The sequence below is a fragment of the Meles meles genome, chromosome 8 (assembly GCF_922984935.1).
Source record: "Meles meles chromosome 8, mMelMel3.1 paternal haplotype, whole genome shotgun sequence".
Taxonomy (NCBI): Eukaryota; Metazoa; Chordata; class Mammalia; order Carnivora; family Mustelidae; genus Meles; species Meles meles.
This window is the reverse complement of record NC_060073.1, coordinates 32,544,211-32,565,538: the sequence shown is the minus strand read 5'-3', so window position 1 is coordinate 32,565,538 and position 21,328 is coordinate 32,544,211. Positions and strand designations below refer to the sequence as shown.

Here is a 21,328-nt window from a genome sequence, read left to right as displayed (position 1 = left end):
GAGGGAACACAAGCAGGGGGAGTGGGAGAGGGAGAAGCAGGCTTCCGGCCGAGCAGGGAGCCTGATGGCGGGGCTCAATCCCAGGACCCTGGGATCATGACCTGAGCTGAAAGCAGATGCCCAACGACTAAGCCACCTAGGCGCCCCAACATGTAATTTCTTAAACCTAAAATAAGAATCGTTCCTGAAAAGCTGATGCTTCCTGAAAAGTTAATGCTAAAGACTGATTAACTCCATAAGAAGGGAAATACTTCTAAATGTAGATAATACGAATCTGAGTTAACTGAAGAATAACGACGTAAGGCCAGTAGATATTTATGTAGGTTATGTGCTAAACTGACCCTTACAAAATACTTGTATCAGTCAGATTAGAGTTTCCATCTATAATCATATCAGTATTTCCATTTGATTTTAGGAATTTGAAAATTGGCTGTAAAAATGTGCTTCAGGTAAAACTTGAAGATAAGCATCAGGGGGCATGTTTTTTTTAGTGACTGTTTCTGGGAGAAGTACCTATGTGAAATGATGCAGAAAATCCACCTAGACAGGGACTGGCATTTTCTTCAGAGGGAGAAGAGAGTATAGAGAAAACTTTCTGTGAGGGTCCTCTTGTTCCGTCTTATTTGTCATAAGAAGGTGACTACTCATGTTACCTTTTACTTTTACTTGAATGCAGGTATCTGTTTTTGCAGTGAAAATGTATTTTAAGATCTTTTCTCAGTGGTTTTGCCTAAAAATTTGTCTACTAGTTTCAAAGAATGTTATAGAGACCTATGGTCAAGATTATAGTTATACACACACATACACACACTTGGACACATTTGGGAGTTCTGATTTAATATTACTGAAAATGGAAGATTTAAGGAAGTTTGTGTCTCCTACTTTAATGTCTCTCCCAATTTCTACTCGGGTACTTGACCAATTGAAATCAATGAGTCTGAACCCAAAACAGGGTTGGTTACCTTTTTCATTGCTTGTTTTTTCCCTCAGATTTGAAATCTTCATTTCATGTTGCATTCTGATTACTTCTCCTTTGCTCAATATATAACCAATGAATTAGAAATGAGTGTTGACATTTTTTTAGTTTTTTTTTTTAATGTGTGGTCATCATCTTCTCACAGCTATCACCGTAAGCTGTACCCAGAGTATTACACATACCCATCGCTGCTAATTGGGCTTCTCCTACAGTCGTTTACATTTTGATTGGTCTAGCTTTCTTTATTCTCACTCCTCTGTTTAAGAACTTTTATAACCACCCTCTCCCCAACACATTTACCCACTCATGTAGAATTTAAATGGGACAGAAGCTTTGAACTTTGTTCCTAATTACTTTTTCTAGCCTTATCACCAACCACGAGGAACCTGATGTGAATCTTCTCCCCTGGTTCACCTAGGGGCTCCCAAACACAAATGCCTGTGTTGTTTGTCATGACTCAGTACATGCTCTCACTCTGATTTGTCAGTTTATTTTTTGTTCAAGTTTGAACTCGTCCTCCAGCCCACCCCCAACTCCTAAAGAAAACTTCCCCCCACACTCAAGTCTACCATCATTTTTAATCTCTGAATCTAATCTACAAATCAATTATTTTGAATTTTTTCTCTGTGGTTTCTATTTTGCAGTTTTGTTTGATATGTCGGATGGACTATGGCTTTGGTAATCACAGGTCGATTTTAGTGGGACTGACAATAGCAAAGTACATCAAACTTTCTAGCACTGTCACAAATCCAGACATGGTAGTAGCTGCTGCCTCCCTACACTGTGGTACTTGAGGCTTCCCCTCTCAGAATAGATTGGTGTTTAGTCATTTTCTTATGGTGGGGTACGAACAGGTCAACAAAACATTCTGAGATAATAACAGTTAAAATAGCTGCCATTTATTGAGCACTGTATCCGTGATAATTGTCTTTCAATCATTGTTTAACAGCCTATTAAGGAAGATATTTAAAAAAAATCTGAGATTCAGAGGGGTTAAGTAATTTGCCTAAGGCCACATGGCTAATAGTTGATAGAGGAGGAATTCAAAGCCATTCTCTGACTTTTAATCACATTGTGGTGTGCTGTCGAGTTTTGAATAGGTGTGTGCAGCCTCCTGTTTTCAGTTCCAGATGGGCAGGAGTGAGTTATATTTGCGGGTCAGAACGAGAGGCCAGGCCTTCCTCTGCTGCTGTTCTACCTGTTGTGTAGTGAAACATGAAATTCATGTTCCGGGTTTCATTTGGTACCTTTTATGAGCACTGCATGTATGCTCAGTTTATAAAAGCCCCAGTTCTTCCAAGTCCATAATTAAACTCCAGGTTTGTAATTTTTCTTTGATATGGAAAGCGTTGCAATTGTGATTCTTTAATTTCACCTGGGAAAGGATTATAGAGCTTTCTGATTTAATGAGCAGGTTTCACGTTAAATGTTGCCTGATTCAGAATCTCTTATCAAGGTAGTCTGAGACTGTTCCAAGAACAGAGAGTTTTAAGGAGAAGGAAACCGATTTCCTTCAAATTAGTTCCTATATGAAAAATTTAATAGTGAACTGATTTTTAAGAAAGAGGTGATTATATACAATTAAATTACTTGGTTTTAAAACAGCACGATACTAAGTTAGACCTAAACAAAAACACTTTGCTTTTTACACACAGATGATTTCCATTAAGTGTGAAATAAATCTTATTTTCAAAGGCATAAAAATAAATACAACAGACTACTTGCTAAATGAGTGTGTCCTGGGGACTTGATCACTCGAGTAAGTTCCAACATTGCTACACATGAATAGTAGGGACAGAACTGCAGATGGACTAGATCTTTTGGCCAATATTGGGTTGAATGAGACTTTTGATATCTCAGCCATAATGAATAAAGTTAAATTCCTCTCCACCGTAGCTTTTTGTTGCTGGTTATTTATTTTTACTTATTTATTTGAATTGTAGCTACGGTTAGAACAGGTTTCCTGGGATTAGGAAGTGTAATTATTTAGGCAGCAAAAAGTTGTTTTAGAAATTTTACTATCATTAGGAAGAAGCTTTAAAAGGCTGGAATTCCATTGTCTTGTAAGAAGTAAGAAATATTTATTGATTCCCAAATGGAGCTGAAAAAAAAAAACCTTTCCTCTTTTAGAAAGTTGTGAATGACCCAGCGAGAGCTCTAGTAAGCTTTACTGAACCAAGCTGCTAATAGTTATTTAATGTTATTCTTCAGTGTGAAAGAATCTCCCTAGATTTTCCTTTTAATCTCTTTGAATTGCAGGCTCATAAACCTCTCTGATGAGTCCTGCCAGTGTTTTCTTAGATCCCACTGTTGAGACAAAGGAGCTACAGAATTCTTTCACTTCTTGTTGTCAGACAAATCCAATAGAACACAGGGTCAGAAGGGCCTGTACTTCTGAAGGTTGAAAGATTCTTTTCCAAGTAACCACATAAATTATTTGATTTTATCATTATATTCCACAGGAATTTCCTTTTATAATGCGTTGCTTTCTATATATAAGGAAATTTGGATCTTTTTCTGGTCTCCGTATTTAGCTAAGCTTTGGATATAGCACAGGGTGTGAATGGACCTACATACCTTAGGAAAAGCTGAGCCCATTTACTTCAAAAGAATTAGGAATCTTGTAGTGTAATTGGACTTAAGATAGAGTACCCAAATGCCACGCATTGCATTTTCTTTCCAAATGGCTGGGTTTGCTTGTTTTTAAGTTATTACCATTCTGGAGCTAAGATTCCAGATTTAAATCTTGTACCTATTCCTTTTTTTTTTTTTTTTTTGGTACCTATTCCTTTAATTAAGTCACTGCATAAGTCAGTTTATGTTTTCTCAATAGTTTTAGTAGTGTCATGTTAACAGGAAAACTTTGAGATAGAATTTATATTTTCAGATACCTATTGAAATATTTCATTGTAATGAGCAAAAATATTTGTAATATGTAATACTCAAAAGAAAAGGAACTTACCTATTTTGGAGATGCCATGCCTGATTAGAAGACAATTATCAAAGCTAATTACAGGGTTCCTGCGAGTTACTTTACAGGGTAGGGAGGAATTAAGTTTTCTAATTATAACTACAATGGTGGACAAGCAGCGATCATTGTTTAAAAAGAAAAAAAAAAAAAACATTGATTTGTTTGTGCTCCTTCCTTGTAATCGTAGTTAGGGGGGAAGTTGCTATTGCCCCATTCCCCGGACACCTGCCTCTCAACAAAGGATTGTGATCACCTCCCCACCCCCTACATTTAGATTCACCTTTTACTTGTATGTACCCCTTCTGCTCATTATACAGTTCTCCAGGGATCCAATTTTCCCTGAGTTAATCACCCCCAGCCTTTTTCAGAAGTTGTTAGATTACCATCTTTTCAGGGAATACACACTTTCTTAGGCTTTTAACTTCTTTTCCCTAACTTTTGTTTCCTTATTTCTATTAAAAAGTGTAGCTCTTGGAGTCTCAGCACACTACTTAAAGACTTTTTGTTGAAATGTATCATACATGCAGAGAAGTACACCAATCCTAAGCGTCCAGCTTGATGCGTTTTCACAATATACACACCCATCTGACCAGCACCCAGGTTCCTTGTGACTCCTTGTAGCCACCACTTCCCCCACACCCACGGTGTCACGCAACAACTCGGAGTAGTTTTGCTTGTTGGATTTTATATAACGGGGAATCATATAGTATATTCTCTCTTGTGTCAGATAGGACTTTTAAAACCAGAACCTCACAGAAACCTGGACTGTATCCACATAATATTGAATAATCAGATCAAATAGTTAGATATTTAGACAGCCACAGAACATGAGAATATTTATTTCTTTTAACTCTGACCTTGGGCAAAGTACTAACCAGTTTTGCATTGTTTTCCCTCTTATTATGAGATATCATCTAAGTTGATCTGTCATCTAAGAAGTAGGTCGCTACTCCAAAGTAACTGTATGTGAAGAAAAAAATAATAAAAATATAAAGGCCCGTTTTTTTAAGGAAGTGGAATAATAGAGAGGTGCTCCACGTGAAACACTAGGTGAGCGTGACAGTAGCTTTCTCGTGGAGAAGCACAGCAATATGCTGACTTCCTTGGCAGTTCTCTTTGCCAGTTATTTCTCATTTATTATTTCCAAGTAAAAATAGCATAGTGGACATATATGAGTGGGTTGTCTTTTTGTGTAATTGTTGTATTGCAGGTGTCCAAGATAGGTTAGATGAAGGCTTATTCATCTTGTCATTACCTCTGCCTTGTCTGATTTGCTGTAATTGATTTCCAAAATTACTGAAGATATCGATCAGATACCCTGGAATATAGCCAACTTGATTATAAATTATTTACATCTGTTTTTCCTCTAACACAGTCTGTTAAATGCCAATTACCCCCATTCATAAATCTAAAAGTGTTTCATTTCTCCATTCAAGCAAACTTACCTTAGTCATTCTAAGAAATTGAAACATATGATTAAGATTTGTTTTTCTCTCCATGGAACTTTTAGGGAGAATTTTTTTTTTTTTTTTTTTAAAGATTTTTATTTATTTATTTGACGGAGAGAGAGATCACAAGCAGGCAGAGAGGCAGGCAGAGAGAGAGGAGGAAGCAGGCTCCCTGTGGAGCAGAGAGCCTGATGCGGGGCTCGATCCCAGGACCCTGAGATCATGACCTGAGCCGAAGGCAGCGGCTTAATCCACTGAGCCACCCAGGCGCCCCGAGAATTTTTTAAAAAACTAAAATACTGAATAATCTATAACCAAGTGTGCTTTATATAGAATGTAGAAATTGTTTTGTTCAGAGATTACCTCACATACTGATACAGTCTGCATAAGCTATTCAGTGGGCACAGAGATGAAGGAACTCCCCCAACCTCCGACCACTGGGCAGAGTCTTTAATCTTTGGATTTTAGGGTCAGTTTAATAGACTGTTGGGACCTAGTAAATATGAAGTGATATAATATTTGACATACTTTATAGAAAACCACAGTGAGTTCAAAATATTGTATAATTTTTTCATCTGTTTTAAAATTGTGTAACTCACCAATAAATTCTGAACAGGCAGTTATTAAATATAATTAAATTGTAGGCATTCACACAACGGAACAAAGGAAAGCATTCTCAGCAAGTGAACAAGAGACTAGTGAGACAGCTAAAGAAAATTTCATTGGGGTGAGGGGTGGATTTTAGTAGTTTTCTTTTAAGAATCGACTTCTAGAAGAACAATACAAGCATACATGAAGTATAAATGCCTTTAAAAACAAAGACAAGTGCTTATCTATAGTTGCTTTCTTTGTCCCAAAGTATCCTTGTTTTAAGCAAGAGTACATGCTTCTACTACCTAAACTATATGCTTACTAAATTTAGGTAGAATTCCAAGCTTCTTTGAACCTTCCACCTGCAGGGAAAACTTTGGCCTAGGAAATAGCAATAGAATATCAACACAATACAGTTGTATGGTTATTGAAACCTTTTAAAGTAAGTCTTTTAAGTTACCTATTCCTCTCTTGCAAGCAATTAAAAATCAGGTGACCCTTACATTAGTTAGAGCTTTGTTCTTTAAAATACTTTTAGATGGGGCGCCTGGGTGGCTCAGTCAGTTAAGCGTCTGCCTTTGGCTCAGTTACGATCCCAGGGTCCTGGGATCAAGCCCACATCAGGCTCCTTGCTTGGTGGAGAGCCTGCTTTTTCCCTCTGCCTGCTGCTCTGCCTGCTTGTGCTCTCTATATCTCTATCAAGTAAATAAATAAAATCTTTAAAAATAAATAAACACTTTTAGACTGATATCATTTGATTAGAACAACACACTAGTGTTGGTCTGTTCTGTCATAGCAAATTCTAGACTGGGTGGCTTAAACAACAGAAATTTATTTCTCATAGTTCTGGAGGCTGGAATTCCAAAATCAAGGTGCCAGTCAGTATGGTTCCTGGTGAGGGCTCTCTTACTGGCTATAAATGGCCTCGTTCTTTACTGTGTCTTTATTTGATACTTTCCTTGGTGCTTGTGCATGGAGAGACCCTCTTTCTTCCTCTTACAAGACCACCAACTCTATCAGATTAAGACCCCACCCCACTCTTCTGGTCTTACTTTACCTTTATTACCTCATAAAAGGCTTATCTCTAAATACTTCAACATAAGAATTTTGGGGGGACACAGTTCAGTCCATAACAACCCTTCTGAAGTAGATAAGAGATAACTAAGTGTATCTAAGGTATATTTCTAAGGTTAGAAAGCTAGTGAAATATTATAGCTAAGGTTCAAATGCAGTTATTTTTGCCCAACTCCATGCTGCCTTCCTTAGTTACAGGTATAGCTTGACAAAAAAGTTCCCTCTCACAAAAATAGGGGTTACTAGTTAATCACAAGGAATCACCAAATCAACTCCATGGTTTTTGCATGTTGCATATTTGTGGAAAATGGGGTAGATTTTGACTGTTGAGGTTCGTAAGAAGTGGACTACAAGTCAGGTAGCCTTAAAACTGCTGTCAAAAGTAGTAAACTAAGTTTTTAAATGGCAAGTAAATTATAGCTGTAGTCAACGGGCTGCAGTTGCCTTTTCAGCATTCTTCATGGTTATGATTAAAGTGTCAAATAAATGTTGCATTTTCTGTTTTACAGAAGATGATCTAAGAAATGTGGGACCAGTAGATGCTCAAGTATATCTTGAAGAAATGTGTTGGAACGAAGGTTGGGATTTTTTCTCTTGACTATAGTAAAGGAAAACATTAGGGATTTTCTTTAAGAAGAAGAACCCTTCTGGGATATTTGGGAATCTTAAAAAATAGTAATAGCTTGGCTTTTTAAATATATAAATGTGGGTGGTTTTAGGAATATTTTTCATTCTAAACTTCAGTTATTGATGTTCTTCTCTCTGACTCATTTCCAGTTATTTGTCTAGTCTAAGTAGATGTTAGGTATAGAAGGTTTCATGTTTTCTTTTTTTAAATTACTTGGGTTTTGGTTTACTTTCCATCTGTGTAATAGGGAAAATAAAGTTAATATTTTTCATCCTTCCTGTGTTGACATAGGAGATGAATTTTCTATTAGAATTTTTGTTTGTTTTTATTTCTTTACATGGCAGGGCAGGGCTTTTAATACTGTACTCTTCTGCTTGGAACTTGGTTTTTACCCTCCCTTTTTTGATTTTGTTAGGTGGAAAAGAAAAATTTGTCACTCCCTTTACCCATCCACCGTGACATCTAGTCTTTTTTCCCTTTTGTATTATTAAAATTTTATTTATTTTATTATTTTATTTTGAGAGAGAGAGTGTACATAGAGGGAGAGGAGCAAGCAACTTTGTACTGAGCCTGACACAGGGCTTGATCTCATGACTGAGATCATGACCTGAGCCGGAATCAAGAGTCAGACATTTTAACCAACTGAGCTGTGCAAGTGCCCTCTATTACTAGAATTTTACAACTTTAACTTCTCTCCTGTTCTGATAGTTTTGTGAATTGTGAATTTTTAGTGAGCATTAACATTTGGAATCATCTATGACAAAACTCCCCAGTAGCCCATGGTGGCCTCTGCATCATTTACTGAGCACATGTCACCTCAAATTGTTTCTGAGTGTTCACTGAGGTGGTAAAAAAATAAGATGGACATTTAGCTTTAGAAAACCAATGGTTAGAATATGTGCATTTTTAGACAACTTAATAATGAAACAATTCACTTTTGAAAGCATGCTACTACAATATATATGTTGGCTCAGACAGGAAAGATGTTAGCATTTTAAAATTCCAAGATTAATTATTTTTCTTTACGGACAAAAAAGGCATTGTGGTGAAAAGTAAAAAGATTGGGTGAATGAATTCATGTTTTTGTTACTGGTAAAAGAAACATAAAGTTAGCTTATTTAATTTTTAATTTTTCCAAGGCCAAATTTGATTAGAGAACAAATACAAGGCAGTTGAACTTTTTTTTTTCTATTAGTGGCATATTATGAGATCTGAGTATTAAAGAATGAAGTCTGAGAACTGAATAAAGATATTTGATGTACCTCTAGTAAATTATGACCGTCATACAATAAGGTGATCAGTAATTATTTTTCTTTTACAGTCACTTCTCAGTGACAGTGAAATGGAATGACCAGTGGATCAGATTCTTTCAGTTAAAGGACAAGAGCATTTCAGCTTCCCAAGAAAATGGTAGATTTAATAAAATTTCCACCATTAGTAGGCTAAATGTTGTGCCATATCACCTCTGTTGGGCATCTCACTTCACAGAAATAGTGTGATACTAAAACAGAGTATCTGAATGTTGAACCTAAACAGTTAAGTTAGCAGGACGCCTGGATGGCTCAGTTGGTTAAGCGTCCACAGGCAACAGCTCAGGTGATGAGGATCAAGCCCTGCATCAGGCTCCCTGCTCAGCAAGGGGAGTCTGCTTCTCCCCTTCCCCCCACTCATGTTCTCTCACTCTCAAATAAATAAATAAAATCTTAAACAAACAAACAAGAGTTTTCTCTAAAAGAATATACTCCAGGCATAAGCATGTAGGGCTATTTCTCTTTCCTTCACAGTAGTATTTTTGACAAATATATTGTTGAGAAGAATGTAAAATTTATGTGGATCTTAAGAAAACAGAAGACTTCAGATAATTGTCCTGGGCCGCTTCGAGCTTCTGCTCTCCCCTCAAGATCTTTGGGCTGTTGATTCATAGCTTTAGTCCTCTACAGCTCTCTTCTACATATCAAGATTTTTTAGTAGGTAATTTTTAGAAACACTGCCCCATACAAGAATTTGTTTCAAGTTCTCATTTAAATATGTTTTATACTTAAGGCACTTCTTTCATTTTGGAATTTCTGTGATAAACTGCATTTTTAAAAAGTTGTTGAAATACTTACAAGTGTTTGAAGCATTATTTTTTTGTTTGTTTGTTTGTTTTGTTTTTGTTTTTTTTACAGATGATAACTCTTTTTCTCTGAGTTGCCGATGTGGTGGAAAATACAGAGTTTCCAAGGATGAAGCAGAAGAAGTTACCCTGATTTCTTGTGATACATGTTCATTAATTATAGAACTCCTTCATTATGGCTGAAATTGTTCACTAAATGATCCTTTAACTCTGTATTCAGACATGTTGAAGAGAGCCCATTCAAGTAAATGTATAAAGCTGATAAAAAGAAGTAGGATTCTTTTTTTTGGGTGAGCTTTTATTTGCAGAGAAAGTATAAGACTGTCAAACAAGGGCTACTCCAGATTAACAGAAATTAACAGAAAATTCATTTAGTTATTTATATGTATTTATACTATCTATTTATAGATCACCAAAAAAAAAAAAAGACTTGAATTATTAAGTTCTATTTTGTGAGTTCCCATCTGAGAACTTTGTTATTTGGTCCATTTTCTCCTTGGTGTAAAATAAGAATTTTCCTTTTCTTTAAGTATGTCTCTTCTTATAATGGGTCATAGTATTATCATGTTCCTTTATAGTTACATGACATTTCTAGCTGCTAAAGTTATAGGCCTATTGTACAAGTATCTCAAAGTCTCAAGTCATTAGGATTAAACTGTAATCTTTGTAAATAACATGTGAGCCTAGTACTCCCATAATGAAGGCTGGATATGGATATTCATGAAGTTATTTCAAAGTTGAGAAAGAAGGTGAAATGACAACTGTAGAAAAGGTAGCTTTTGGAGTCAAGACTTGACTCCAGTCCTGGCAACTCTATTTCCAGATTCTTTGTGTGGCTACGTTAAAGGGAATAAAATTTAAACACTGCCGTCTTCAACTTTAAATGTAACTTAGGAATGGTAGCTCTAAAAAAAATAATCTGAAACTGATGCATTACTTCCCTTTTAATTTCAAAGTACTAAGTATTAATTCCTGTATTTATGAATAAGGAACCACTGCATTGCTGGTATGAACAAATGGACTTTTATAATGTTATTATTGATTATAATGGACTCTATAAAGATTTTTTCTCTATATTTGATACTCTATATATAATATAAGTGAGGACTCATTTTAAAAGATTGAGGTCACTTTATGGGATCACTGGAACTTTAATTTAAAAAGAGTGAACCAAGTATGTGACTTAGCAGCTTTTTACTGGTTGAATTCATGGTATTACTGGTTTGGACTTGAAAGACAAGTTACTACTCTGATGTGTAAATGTAGCAAAAGTATGAGGCACAGTCAAGAAAAGATTACTTTCATTATAACTATTAAACCAAAAATTCAGAAGTGAGGTGGTCATCCAGGTTTTTTCCCTAAAAATATTTTTATATCTATCATAAACTTTAGATTTCTTATCTTGGATTACATTTTTATCCATATATTTAGAACTAATAGCACTTGTAATATGTATTGTTTATTCTTCCATATAACAATTACAAATGACTAAAACTAAGTAGCAAATAGTTTATTAGTAAGTACATGGTTTCAGTGGCAATAATAAATTCACTTGGAGAGAATAATCAAAAGAATAAAGGCTTGCTAATCGTCAGAAAATCTGTGGCCGTTAGGGCTGTCACGGAGAAATCCAAAATCATTCAGAGGCCAAATCTGTAAAATTGAAATGTGATTGAAGACAGTTAATGAAAGTGTTACATCATCATCATTCCTTTTATTCATCCCTTTTCTCTGTGCAATGTAATTAAACACTTTGTCCTTATTTTTAGTCAAGAACAAATTTTCTATACAAAATTTGTATGTGCATATGTACTTAAACTAAAAAGTTTGGAACGCTGATATGTTATACAAGAATTTATATGTATATGGTATATGAACGTAATATGTGTGTCTGTGGGTTTTTTTTTACTACCCTCAAAGTTAACTATAAACCCAAGGATTTAAATATAACCTCTGCATAAGTGTGAAGAATCCTGCAGATTATCCAATAGCATTCATGAGGTTTTCTTCTTACTGCTGTGGCAAAAAGGAGGAGCCAGTGAAAATAATCATCTTTCCTAAGAGTTCTACATTTATTATAACCATGGCAAGTCAATGTACTTAACTGGAATATCCCCACTTAGCAGTGTAGTTTGACTACACTGCTCTTCTGCAAATGCATACTTATGTCCAAGATATGAATATAGTTGTACAAGTTGTATGAGAAAGAATTATATTTTGGAGATATTAATTAAAGGCTTCTTATAGCTAAGTTGTTTGACCTTTATTATTCAAACAATTACTCTTAATTACCTGTCTCAGTAGGGAAAAAAGTAATGTTTATAGCTATGAAGGCCAGCATGTTCATAAAATGTAGCTGCTGTAAAGTTAAGTCCATTAACAGCCTGAATATTTCAAAGTTCATTTTGAAAGAAAATCTTTTTTTTCCAGCTCAGAGAAGAAAATCTACATTTTAAGCAGAAAATAATACCTTGAAAAAGATACGTCCTCTTATTAGTCCATATGGAATAGGTCCATAATACCTGGAATCTGTAGAATTCTGTAGATTATCACCTTCTAACCAAACATGACCTGTTGGCACCTAGATTTAGAGAAGAAAGCAGCCCCTTTAAAAAACAAACAAAAAACCAAATATGGGTAGTATAAATAAAAAGCATGTCCTAAAGTTCTTGTTTATAAAACACACACCCTATGATTTGTATTTTTGCTTTTATTTCTTGCACAATAAAATATCTTTTATTAAATACTAGTAATGTTAAGGTTTCATCATTTTAAAAGACCTATCTTTTTTGCCACATGGTTCCCAAACATTAATTTGTTACACAAACCCCAAACTGAGGTTATAAGAGATCAAAACAGTGTGACAGAGTCATTAATTTAATAGACTTCAAAAGAGGTCATTAGGATGCTGACTGAAAATGTGCCCTCCTGTCTCTAAAACAGCATAAGCAGGGCAGCCACTCACTCAGCAACATCCTGGGGCTAGTACCAAGGCCAGACCTATTAGAGTGCTCATGATGAACTAAATGGTAATTGATTGTGACATCAATTACAAATAATCTCATCATTTTATTGGAGTGGGCTTGTCAGAATTCTAATTAAGATCCCTGTTCTGCCTTTGTACAGGCCATATCTTCAATGCATTATACTTCAGTAATGACCATCAGAACTAGAAGGACTTATTATAAAATCATCAGTTGTAAAATTAATGATGGTGACCTTCTACTAAATGAAAGACCCTATCTCCTATATTGTCCTATGTACTAACTGGTAAATAACGTAAGTTTACAATTTTACTCAATGTAAACCATAAAAATATTTAGAACAGAACATGTTAACTTAAAAAAAAAAATGAGCTCTGTGAAATGAAACATTTGCCCATTAAAAAATTACTCTGCAGCCAATAAACCTTAAAGTAGCACTTTACAAGTTACTTTATAGTTTCTCTTACCCAAGAAACTTGAATTATTGACCAGACCAAGATGATCTACTGGGAAGGAATTTATTTTCACTTTTCTTTTGACTAGCTTTTTATGACTTGGGAACTTTATGTGAAGAAAAATACTCCTACTGGGTTAAATAAGAAATGACTGCAATTTTTCAAAATGTTACAAATTACTGCTTTTTAAAGACTTTATTTTTTAGAGTAGTTTTAGGTTCACAGCACAATTTCCCACCCATCTCCTGCCCCCAAACATTCATGACCTTCCCCACTACTGACATCCCCTACCACAGTGCTGTATATTTGTTATACTGGTGAACCCACATCAATATCATAATCACCCAAAGTCCAGAGTTAATTTAGGGTTCACTCTTGATGTTGTACATTCTATGGGCTTGGACAAATGTATGACATGTATCCACCACTACAGTATCATAGAATACAGTATCATATGTGAGCTGCCTTATTCCTGTCTTCCCCCCTCCATCCCCTATATTACCTTTTGGAAAAATAAATGTATACAAGCAGGTAAAATCTGAATTTCACTTTATATCAGAGATTATATAATTTTGGGATGTATAATGTAGGAATATTTGTCCAAAACAAATCAATTATTTTAACTACATACACTTAAATGTATGTAGAGAAAAGAAAAATTTGTAGAGAAAGAAAAATTTCCTGAAAGAGTATCAGATGCTGTAAGATCACTTTTTTCCCCCCATTATTAGTGGAACTAGTTATAGGGCCAAGAGCAAGACTAATTTGTATCTGTTTAAGTGGATTTATGTGCAATGAATCTTAATATTGTTCAGGTAGAAAAATGAATCCATTTCAGATCACAGATGGAAAAAAAAAAACCACCCCGAAAATAGTATATTTGGAAAAGCCATGTATCATTAACAAAGTCTCAAGTGGCATTACAGGAGAAGCTATAATACAGACAACTTCTATGTTTAAATTTCCATAGTTTCTCCTTAATGTGTGTTTGTTTTTGAGTTCTAATAAACAGGTAATAAACCAAGATCCAATATATACTGCACTTCTTCATGAAACTTTCCCCAACCTTGCCTGCCCATACCAAATACTCTTGATGGTTTAGAGCATTTACCATACAAAGTCTGTCTTGCCTGGGGCCCTAGATTATAACATTAGCTTGCTTGGCTTTTGTTTAAGTCTATTATGACCAAATAAGCCAACAGACAGTAATCATGTCATGATCTTAATTCTTTACAACACCTAAGCCAAATATTTGGTGGTTTTTATCTATAATGTGAGTAGAAATTCTTAGGAAGCACAATCACTTTTGTATGACCCAAGTTTCTTCCAAATTAGTTAAATAAAGTGATGAAGTGTTATCTTTGGTATAATAAAATTAACAAGTGCAGGGGCGCCTGGGTGGCTCAGTGGGTTAAAGCCTCTGCCTTCCACTCAGGTCATGGTCCCAGGGTCCTGGGATCGAGCCCCACATCAGGCTCTCTGCTCAGGAGGGAGCCTGCTTCCTCCTCCTCTCTCTCTCTGCCTGCCTCTCTGCCTACTTGTGATCTCTGTCTGTCAAATAAATAAATAAAATCTTAAAAAAAAAGCGCCTGTTAAAATTAACAAGTAGAGAAAGGATTCTGCTAAGACAAATCCGGAACATATTACCAGAAGCCTTTGGAAGAGTGACTCAGGCTATCTTGACCTAATCCTTGATTCCAACAGGTGGAATATAAAGAAGTGAATAGTAGAGCAAGCCAGTATATATTCATGGCTTTCTAGTTTATTTATTTTTTAAAGATTTTATTTATTTGACAGACAGAGATCACAAGTAGGCAGAGAGGCAGGCAGAGAGAGGGGGTAAGCAGGCTCTCCGCTGAGCAGGGAGCCTGATATGGGGCTTGATCCCAGGACCCCGAGATCATGACCTGAGCTGAAGGCAGAGGCTTAACCTACTGAGCCACCCAGGTGCCCCTCTAGTTTATTTTAAAAAAAGAAAACAGAACTCAATTTATCCTTAAAACAAGCTGTGAAGTACTATTACTGATAGTTAATAGAAGTAGGTTCAAATATGGGACATGCTAACTCCCATTTATGTTAAGCCTATACATTCTAATATCCATGTGTCTATTACAGTAAAGGAATATCTTCTACCTCTCAGACTTCAGTGCTTCATAGTACACAAAGCAAGGAAACAACCTCATCGTTGATGGAACCTTTAATAAGAACTTCTCTATAAACAGGAAAACCTCTAAGTTGGATTTTTTAAAATCAAAGCAGTCACCTTTGCTGACCTAACCTGTCAATTACTCAGTGTCCAGTAAAAAATTCATGAAGCTGAAATTAATTCCACTTATTTTTGGTATACAGTAAGAGAGTAAAGTGTTTTAAAGTAACACTTTAAAAGTCAGTTTTTTAGAGGTATACTTTATACACAGTAAAAAGCACTCATTTCAAGTTTGACACTGGTTTTAGAAAATGTGCATACCTATGTAACTGCTGATTATAATCAAGATGGAGAGCATTTTCATCATGCCATAAAGTTCTCTCCTGTGCCAGTCAACCTACCATGCATATAACTGGTACCAGGCAACTAGTGAGATCTGTTACTGGAAACTAGTTTTACCTGTTCCTAAGCTTCATATAAATAAGATTGTACTATATTTATTTTGTGTCTGGCTTTGTTCATTTTTTAATGATTAATCCAGTTGTATGTATCAGTCATTCATCCCTTTTTACTTCTAAGTAGTATTCCATTATAAATCACAATGCCTGTCCATGAATCTGTTGATGGATATTTTTCTTTGCAGTTTGGAGCTGTTAAAAATAAAGCACTCTAAGCATTAATATGTAAGTCCATTTCTTTTCAGTAAATACCAAGGGGTAGAATTTCTAGGCCATAAGTGTATGCCTATCCTTAATCTTTTCCAAAATAATTGAATCATCTTAAACTCTCAGCAGCAATGTTTGAGTATTCTGGTAAATTGCTGGTATCACATTGTGGTTTTCATTTGCAATTCTCTGATGAACATTTTTTCTTATGCCTATGTGAAGGGTCTATTAAAATACTTTGCTTATTTTTAAAATGGGTTGTTTTCTTACTCTTTCTTACTCATTTTAAGAATCTTTTTTTTTTTTTTTAAGATATTTACTTATTTACTTGACACAGAGAAAGAGTGTGCACAAGCAGGGGGAGGCAGACAGAGGGAGAAAAAGAGCTTCTGAGCAGAGAGTCCCATCATGGGGCTCAATCCAAGGAACCTGGGACCATGACCTGAGCCAAAGGCAGACACTTAACCAACTGAACCACCCAGGTGCCCCCCCTTCAGAGTCCTTTATATACTTTGAGTATAAGTCCTGTGACAGGTATTACAAATACTTCCTCCTAGTCTGGGATCTTTTCTTTTGCCATTTCCAATGTACTATAAAGCTATACAATATTTTCTAAGTTCTATATATTCACTTGGTTCTTTTTGATATTTACCATTTCTTTCCTCATTATTCTCATCCTTCAGATCCTTGAAAATATGTAGAATTGGTGTTTTAAAGCTGTGTCTGTTAATTCCATTACTTCTATTATTTCTGGATCTATTTAACTGATTTTTCTTCTGGTTATGGGTACACTTTCTTACCTTTTCACCTTTTCACTTTCTTACCTTTTCTTACCTTGTAGTTTGTGACTGAGCTAGACATTGATTTGTTGAGTGGAATTTGTTTTCTTTACAGTGTGTTGAATGTTGAGAAGGTCAGCTTGTTTTGGGGGAGGCAGGTAAGTTAGCTATGGATCAGCTTAGTCCTTTCAAGCCTTGTTTTTAAGTTTGTCAGGTTGGGTCTATCTCACACTGTACTCTTAGGACTACTTTAGGCATACTACTAAGTAAGGCCTGATATTCAGCGATCTCTACTGAATATCCTGGATATTCAGTGAGATCTGTCCACTCTGGGTGGTCAGAACTCCAGGGGCTCTCAGCCCTGTGTGAGCTCTGGGAATTGCTCAGCTCCCCATTCAGTCTTTGCTCTGTCTCCAGGTTTCACTGTTAGCAGGCACAATTTAGAATTCAGCTCAAAAGCCAAGAGAACACCTAGGGAGATTGATGGTGATCATTTGGTAGCTTTGTTTTCCCAGGTAGTTCGATCAATAAGTTCCAACCACTTAAACTGCTCTCTATCCCAATCTGTCTCGTTAGCTCAGTGAAACCACTACTCTTTGACTTGAATTTTACCTCAGTACCTTCTGAAACACCTGAGTTGGGGCAAGTATAGGGCTTGCCTTGTCTCTCCTCTTACAGGGATCTGTCCCATACTTCCAGCTGTGCATTCTCTGAGAACAGCTGTTTGACATTTTGGTCCAATTTTCTAGTTCTTTATGGCAGGATGGCAAGTTCAGCATCAGTTATTTCATCATTACTAGAAACAAATGTTCAAATTATCTCATTTTTAATGTCTTTATTATTTTTCTTAGCATGCCGCATAACAATATGAAGAGAATCCTTTTAGTAAAAACAAAGTTTTGATGTAAATAAAGTGTGCTGTTGGCATCTCTCTCCACCTTCTGTCCCTTTCCGTTGCTCCCCCTACATGTTTTTGTTCTACTCTTTCCTTATCACAATCTTTAGAAAAGATCTGCCAAACACAGCATGCAATTATGTATAAATAAGGAAGTTCACTATGGTATTGCTTGGATCTCAAAATTAACAAAACTATATATATTCCCCAGTAGGTACAGGTCAAATAAAATATGGTTCATTTATATAATAGTAGGCAGCTGGTCAAAAACAAAAGCAAAAACAAAAACAAGTTGATTTACACGAATACCATCAGTGAAAAAAGTAAGTTGCAGGGCAATATATATAAATGTTTAAAGAAATCCACAAAACTTACATATATCAAAATTTGTATTTTTATGGCCAGTGTATACTACTTAGATAATTTTAAAACGTATATAAACCTCCTCAACCTACAATGGAGCTCTGTCCCGATGCCTCCCCCACCCCATGCCAAGTCAAAAATTCTCATATAACTTCTGCCTCCCCCAAAACTTAACTATTAATAATCTGTTGACAGGAAGCCTTACTAAGGACATAGTCAATTAACACGTTTTTATATGTTATATGTATTATAATACATATTCTTACAATAAAATAAGCTAGAGAAAAAAATGTTCAGAAAAGCCATAAGGGTTAGAAAATATATTCACAATACTATAATGTAAAAAATCCACATGTACTTGGACTCATACAGTTCAAACCCCTGTTGCTCAAGGGTCAACTGTATTTTAAGTCAAAAATGCATTTAATACACCTACCCTACTGGGCATCATAGCTTAACCTAGCCTGTATTAAATGTGCTTATAACACTGACATTAGCCTACACTTGAGCAAAATCATCTAACACAAGCCTCTTTTATAATGAAGTGTAGAATATCTCAAGTAATTTACTGAATATTGAAAGAAAGTGAAGAACAGAATGGCAGTATGGGTACAGGATGGTTGGTTTTAAATGGTCACTTTACCCTTTTGATTGCATGGGTGACTGGAAGCTGTAGCTCACTTGCTGCTTCCCAGCAACACGAGAGTATCATACTGCATATCAGTCCAGGAAAAGATAAAAATTCAAATTCTGAAGTACAGTTTGTACTGAATATATATTGCTTTTATAGCACACTAAACTAAAAAACATGTTAAGTCAAACCATCCTAAATAAGGGACCGTCTGTGTGTACATGCATACATACATACACACATACACATGTTATCTTAATGTGCCGATCCTTTTAAGTGGATACTTGTATTTTTTTTTTAAAGAACACAGTCCATCACAATACAGGTTACGAAGAGTTTTGTTGAATTAATTTTTTTTATCCTTTCGTAGAGTGGAAAGAGAAAGACCTAATTTCCAATCTAGATAGGTTTGCTTCTACATATAGTACAAGTAAATGACTGCAGTTAGCAGTATTGTCACCAGATCTCTGGATAACCAAAATATTTGACTAGCTAAGAACTTATTTCTTTAAATAAACAAAGTACAACACTTTTGGTAGGAGTCCGAAACTGAAAACCTGACCTAAGACTGAGATAAAAAAAAAAAAAAGAAGAAGAAGAAAAAAAAATTTCCTTTTTTGGGGCGCCTGGGTGGCTCAGTCTTTAAACGTCTGCCTAGGCTCAGATCAGGATCCCAGTATCCTGGGATCAAGCTGGGATCAAGCCCTGCATGGGGCTCCCTGCTCAGCGGGAAGCCTGCTTCTTCCTCTATCACACCCCTGCTTGTGTTCCCTCTCTTGCTGTGTCTCTCTGTGTCAAATAAATAAATAAAATCTTAAAAAAAAATTCCCTTTCTTACTCAAAATGCAGTTATTGTCTGTGGGATTAACCCACTGATTATCACCGAGTGGAAAATCCAAACCAGATAAGAGAAAAAAATTCTATAGCAATAACATTAATAGATTAAATGGCAGTTTAAAATGTAGAAAGAACTCCAATAAACTCGTTTGTAATAAATGTTTGCAAATTATCAAGAATGGAAATCCGTAATTTCATGCCTTTGTTACTTCTCATAACCAAAACTTTAAATGGTTGCTTTTCCTTTTCATACCTTTGTAAATTTGCCATGCCAACTTGAATGAATTTGTCAACTGAGTAAGAATATATGAATATGTTTATAATGAATACCACATAGAAATTTTTACTTTGGCTCTGAGTTTTCCCAGGATCTCAGAACTTACTTTAAGGGCTAAATTTTAAAGCATTAAAAGAACCTTTAAATCATTCTTGTTTTTCCTTTCTACGTCAGAGGTTTACTTCCTGATGTATGATAAAACCTAATCTCAGGGCTGGACAAAAGAATCAAGCCTCTAGTTCTTAAGTATACTTACTGAGGTCTAGTTAAGTGCCTCTTTTATAGTACAAGCAACAAATGTAATTGCCTCATGGCCTGCGGGTGTCCATTTAACAAAAGAGGCTTTGTGAACCAACCCACAGGTGTTACTTTTCTTGATTCAAGTGAAATCTGATGCAAGAGTCCACAATATCAGATAACACATTTACTAAACTGCAATCAAACTCATTTATTTAAGCAAAAAATACTTAAGAAAAAGTTCCAACTGAAGAATAAAATGTTCGTATGTCTGACCTTGCAAAAATTTCAAAAAACAGAAAATCCTAATAACAGGTTAAGTTTTTTAAATTAACCCTTTGTTTGCCAGATATTTTATAATTGACAACCAACAAAGGTAGGGTGTACACTGGCCCTGCTACTACTCATGGCTCTTTAATGTTTCTAAAACAACTGTGAATGAAAAAGAAACAGTAGTTATTAAAGAAACAAACAAAAAGCCAAGAAGAGGGGCAAAGTTTTGGAATCCTTTTTTGACATGATTATTTTTCCTTTTTCTGACTTATAAAGGAAAAGGAGAGGGACACCCATTTTATGAAAGCAATTAAAGAAAGCTTTGGGTTTTTTTGGCAAAAGCACATGGGGGTGATCTATAAGTAACAATATTTAATCCCAAGAGTATTTCATTTTCCACACATATTTTAAAGATTTTGTTTTGGGTCTCATGAAATGATAAAGGTGAAATACAAAAATGCATAATTTTCCTACCCTGGAAAGAGTCCCCAGGATGAATGTACATTTCACTTTATATGTTGTTTTACTCTAACAATGCCCATGAAATTGTTTTTTATGTTACTATCTTCCAGGTAAGCAGGATCAAGTCAAATTACTATACCATTATGCATATTGTTTAATGCATATTGTTTAATCATGATTTACATAACCAAAATGCAGCCATGGTAAGATGCTGTGCACACAAACTACTGGAGAGAATAACTGGAAAATGAAATTATTATATAGTTCTAAAAGAACTTCATAAAACTCAGTATTAATGTGATTCATGCAAAAGTCAGTAATTGTTGGAGTTCCTATAACACCAATAAAAGCTACAAAGACATGGGCTTAACCCACTGAGCCACCCAGGTGGCCCTTGTTCCATGTTTTTGCAGATACTTCTTCTACTTGTGTTTTATTTATCAAAGCCACAACTCTAATGCACCATACCCTGGAAATTATTTAGAATGAAATCTAACTTTCTGAAATATAAAATTCCAAT

At 35.4% G+C, this 21,328-nt stretch overlaps 2 protein-coding genes across 11 annotated transcripts in view; one reads left to right on the top strand and one right to left on the bottom strand.

Moving 5' to 3' along the window:
• The window catches only part of DNAJC24 (DnaJ heat shock protein family (Hsp40) member C24), a 61,426-nt gene extending 48,876 nt beyond the window's left edge, over window positions 1–12,550 (top strand). For 3 of the 4 annotated variants that reach the window (XM_046015567.1, XM_046015568.1, XM_046015566.1), the window contains exons 4-5: window positions 7,570–7,638; window positions 9,857–12,550. In XM_046015567.1, coding sequence (XP_045871523.1) covers window positions 7,570–7,638; window positions 9,857–9,987 — 200 coding nt within the window. In that variant the 3' untranslated portion in view covers window positions 9,988–12,550. The remainder of the gene's footprint in view (window positions 1–7,569; window positions 7,639–9,856) is intronic. The other variant, XM_046015569.1, reaches the window with a different exon arrangement.
• The window catches only part of IMMP1L (inner mitochondrial membrane peptidase subunit 1), a 78,636-nt gene continuing 68,601 nt past the window's right edge, over window positions 11,294–21,328 (bottom strand). For all 7 annotated transcript variants that reach the window (XM_046015562.1, XM_046015559.1, XM_046015561.1 and 4 more), the window contains 2 exons: window positions 12,275–12,385; window positions 11,294–11,457 (listed from right to left, as the gene is read on the bottom strand). In XM_046015562.1, the coding sequence (XP_045871518.1) occupies window positions 11,389–11,457; window positions 12,275–12,385 (180 nt within the window). In that variant the 3' untranslated portion in view covers window positions 11,294–11,388. The remainder of the gene's footprint in view (window positions 11,458–12,274; window positions 12,386–21,328) is intronic.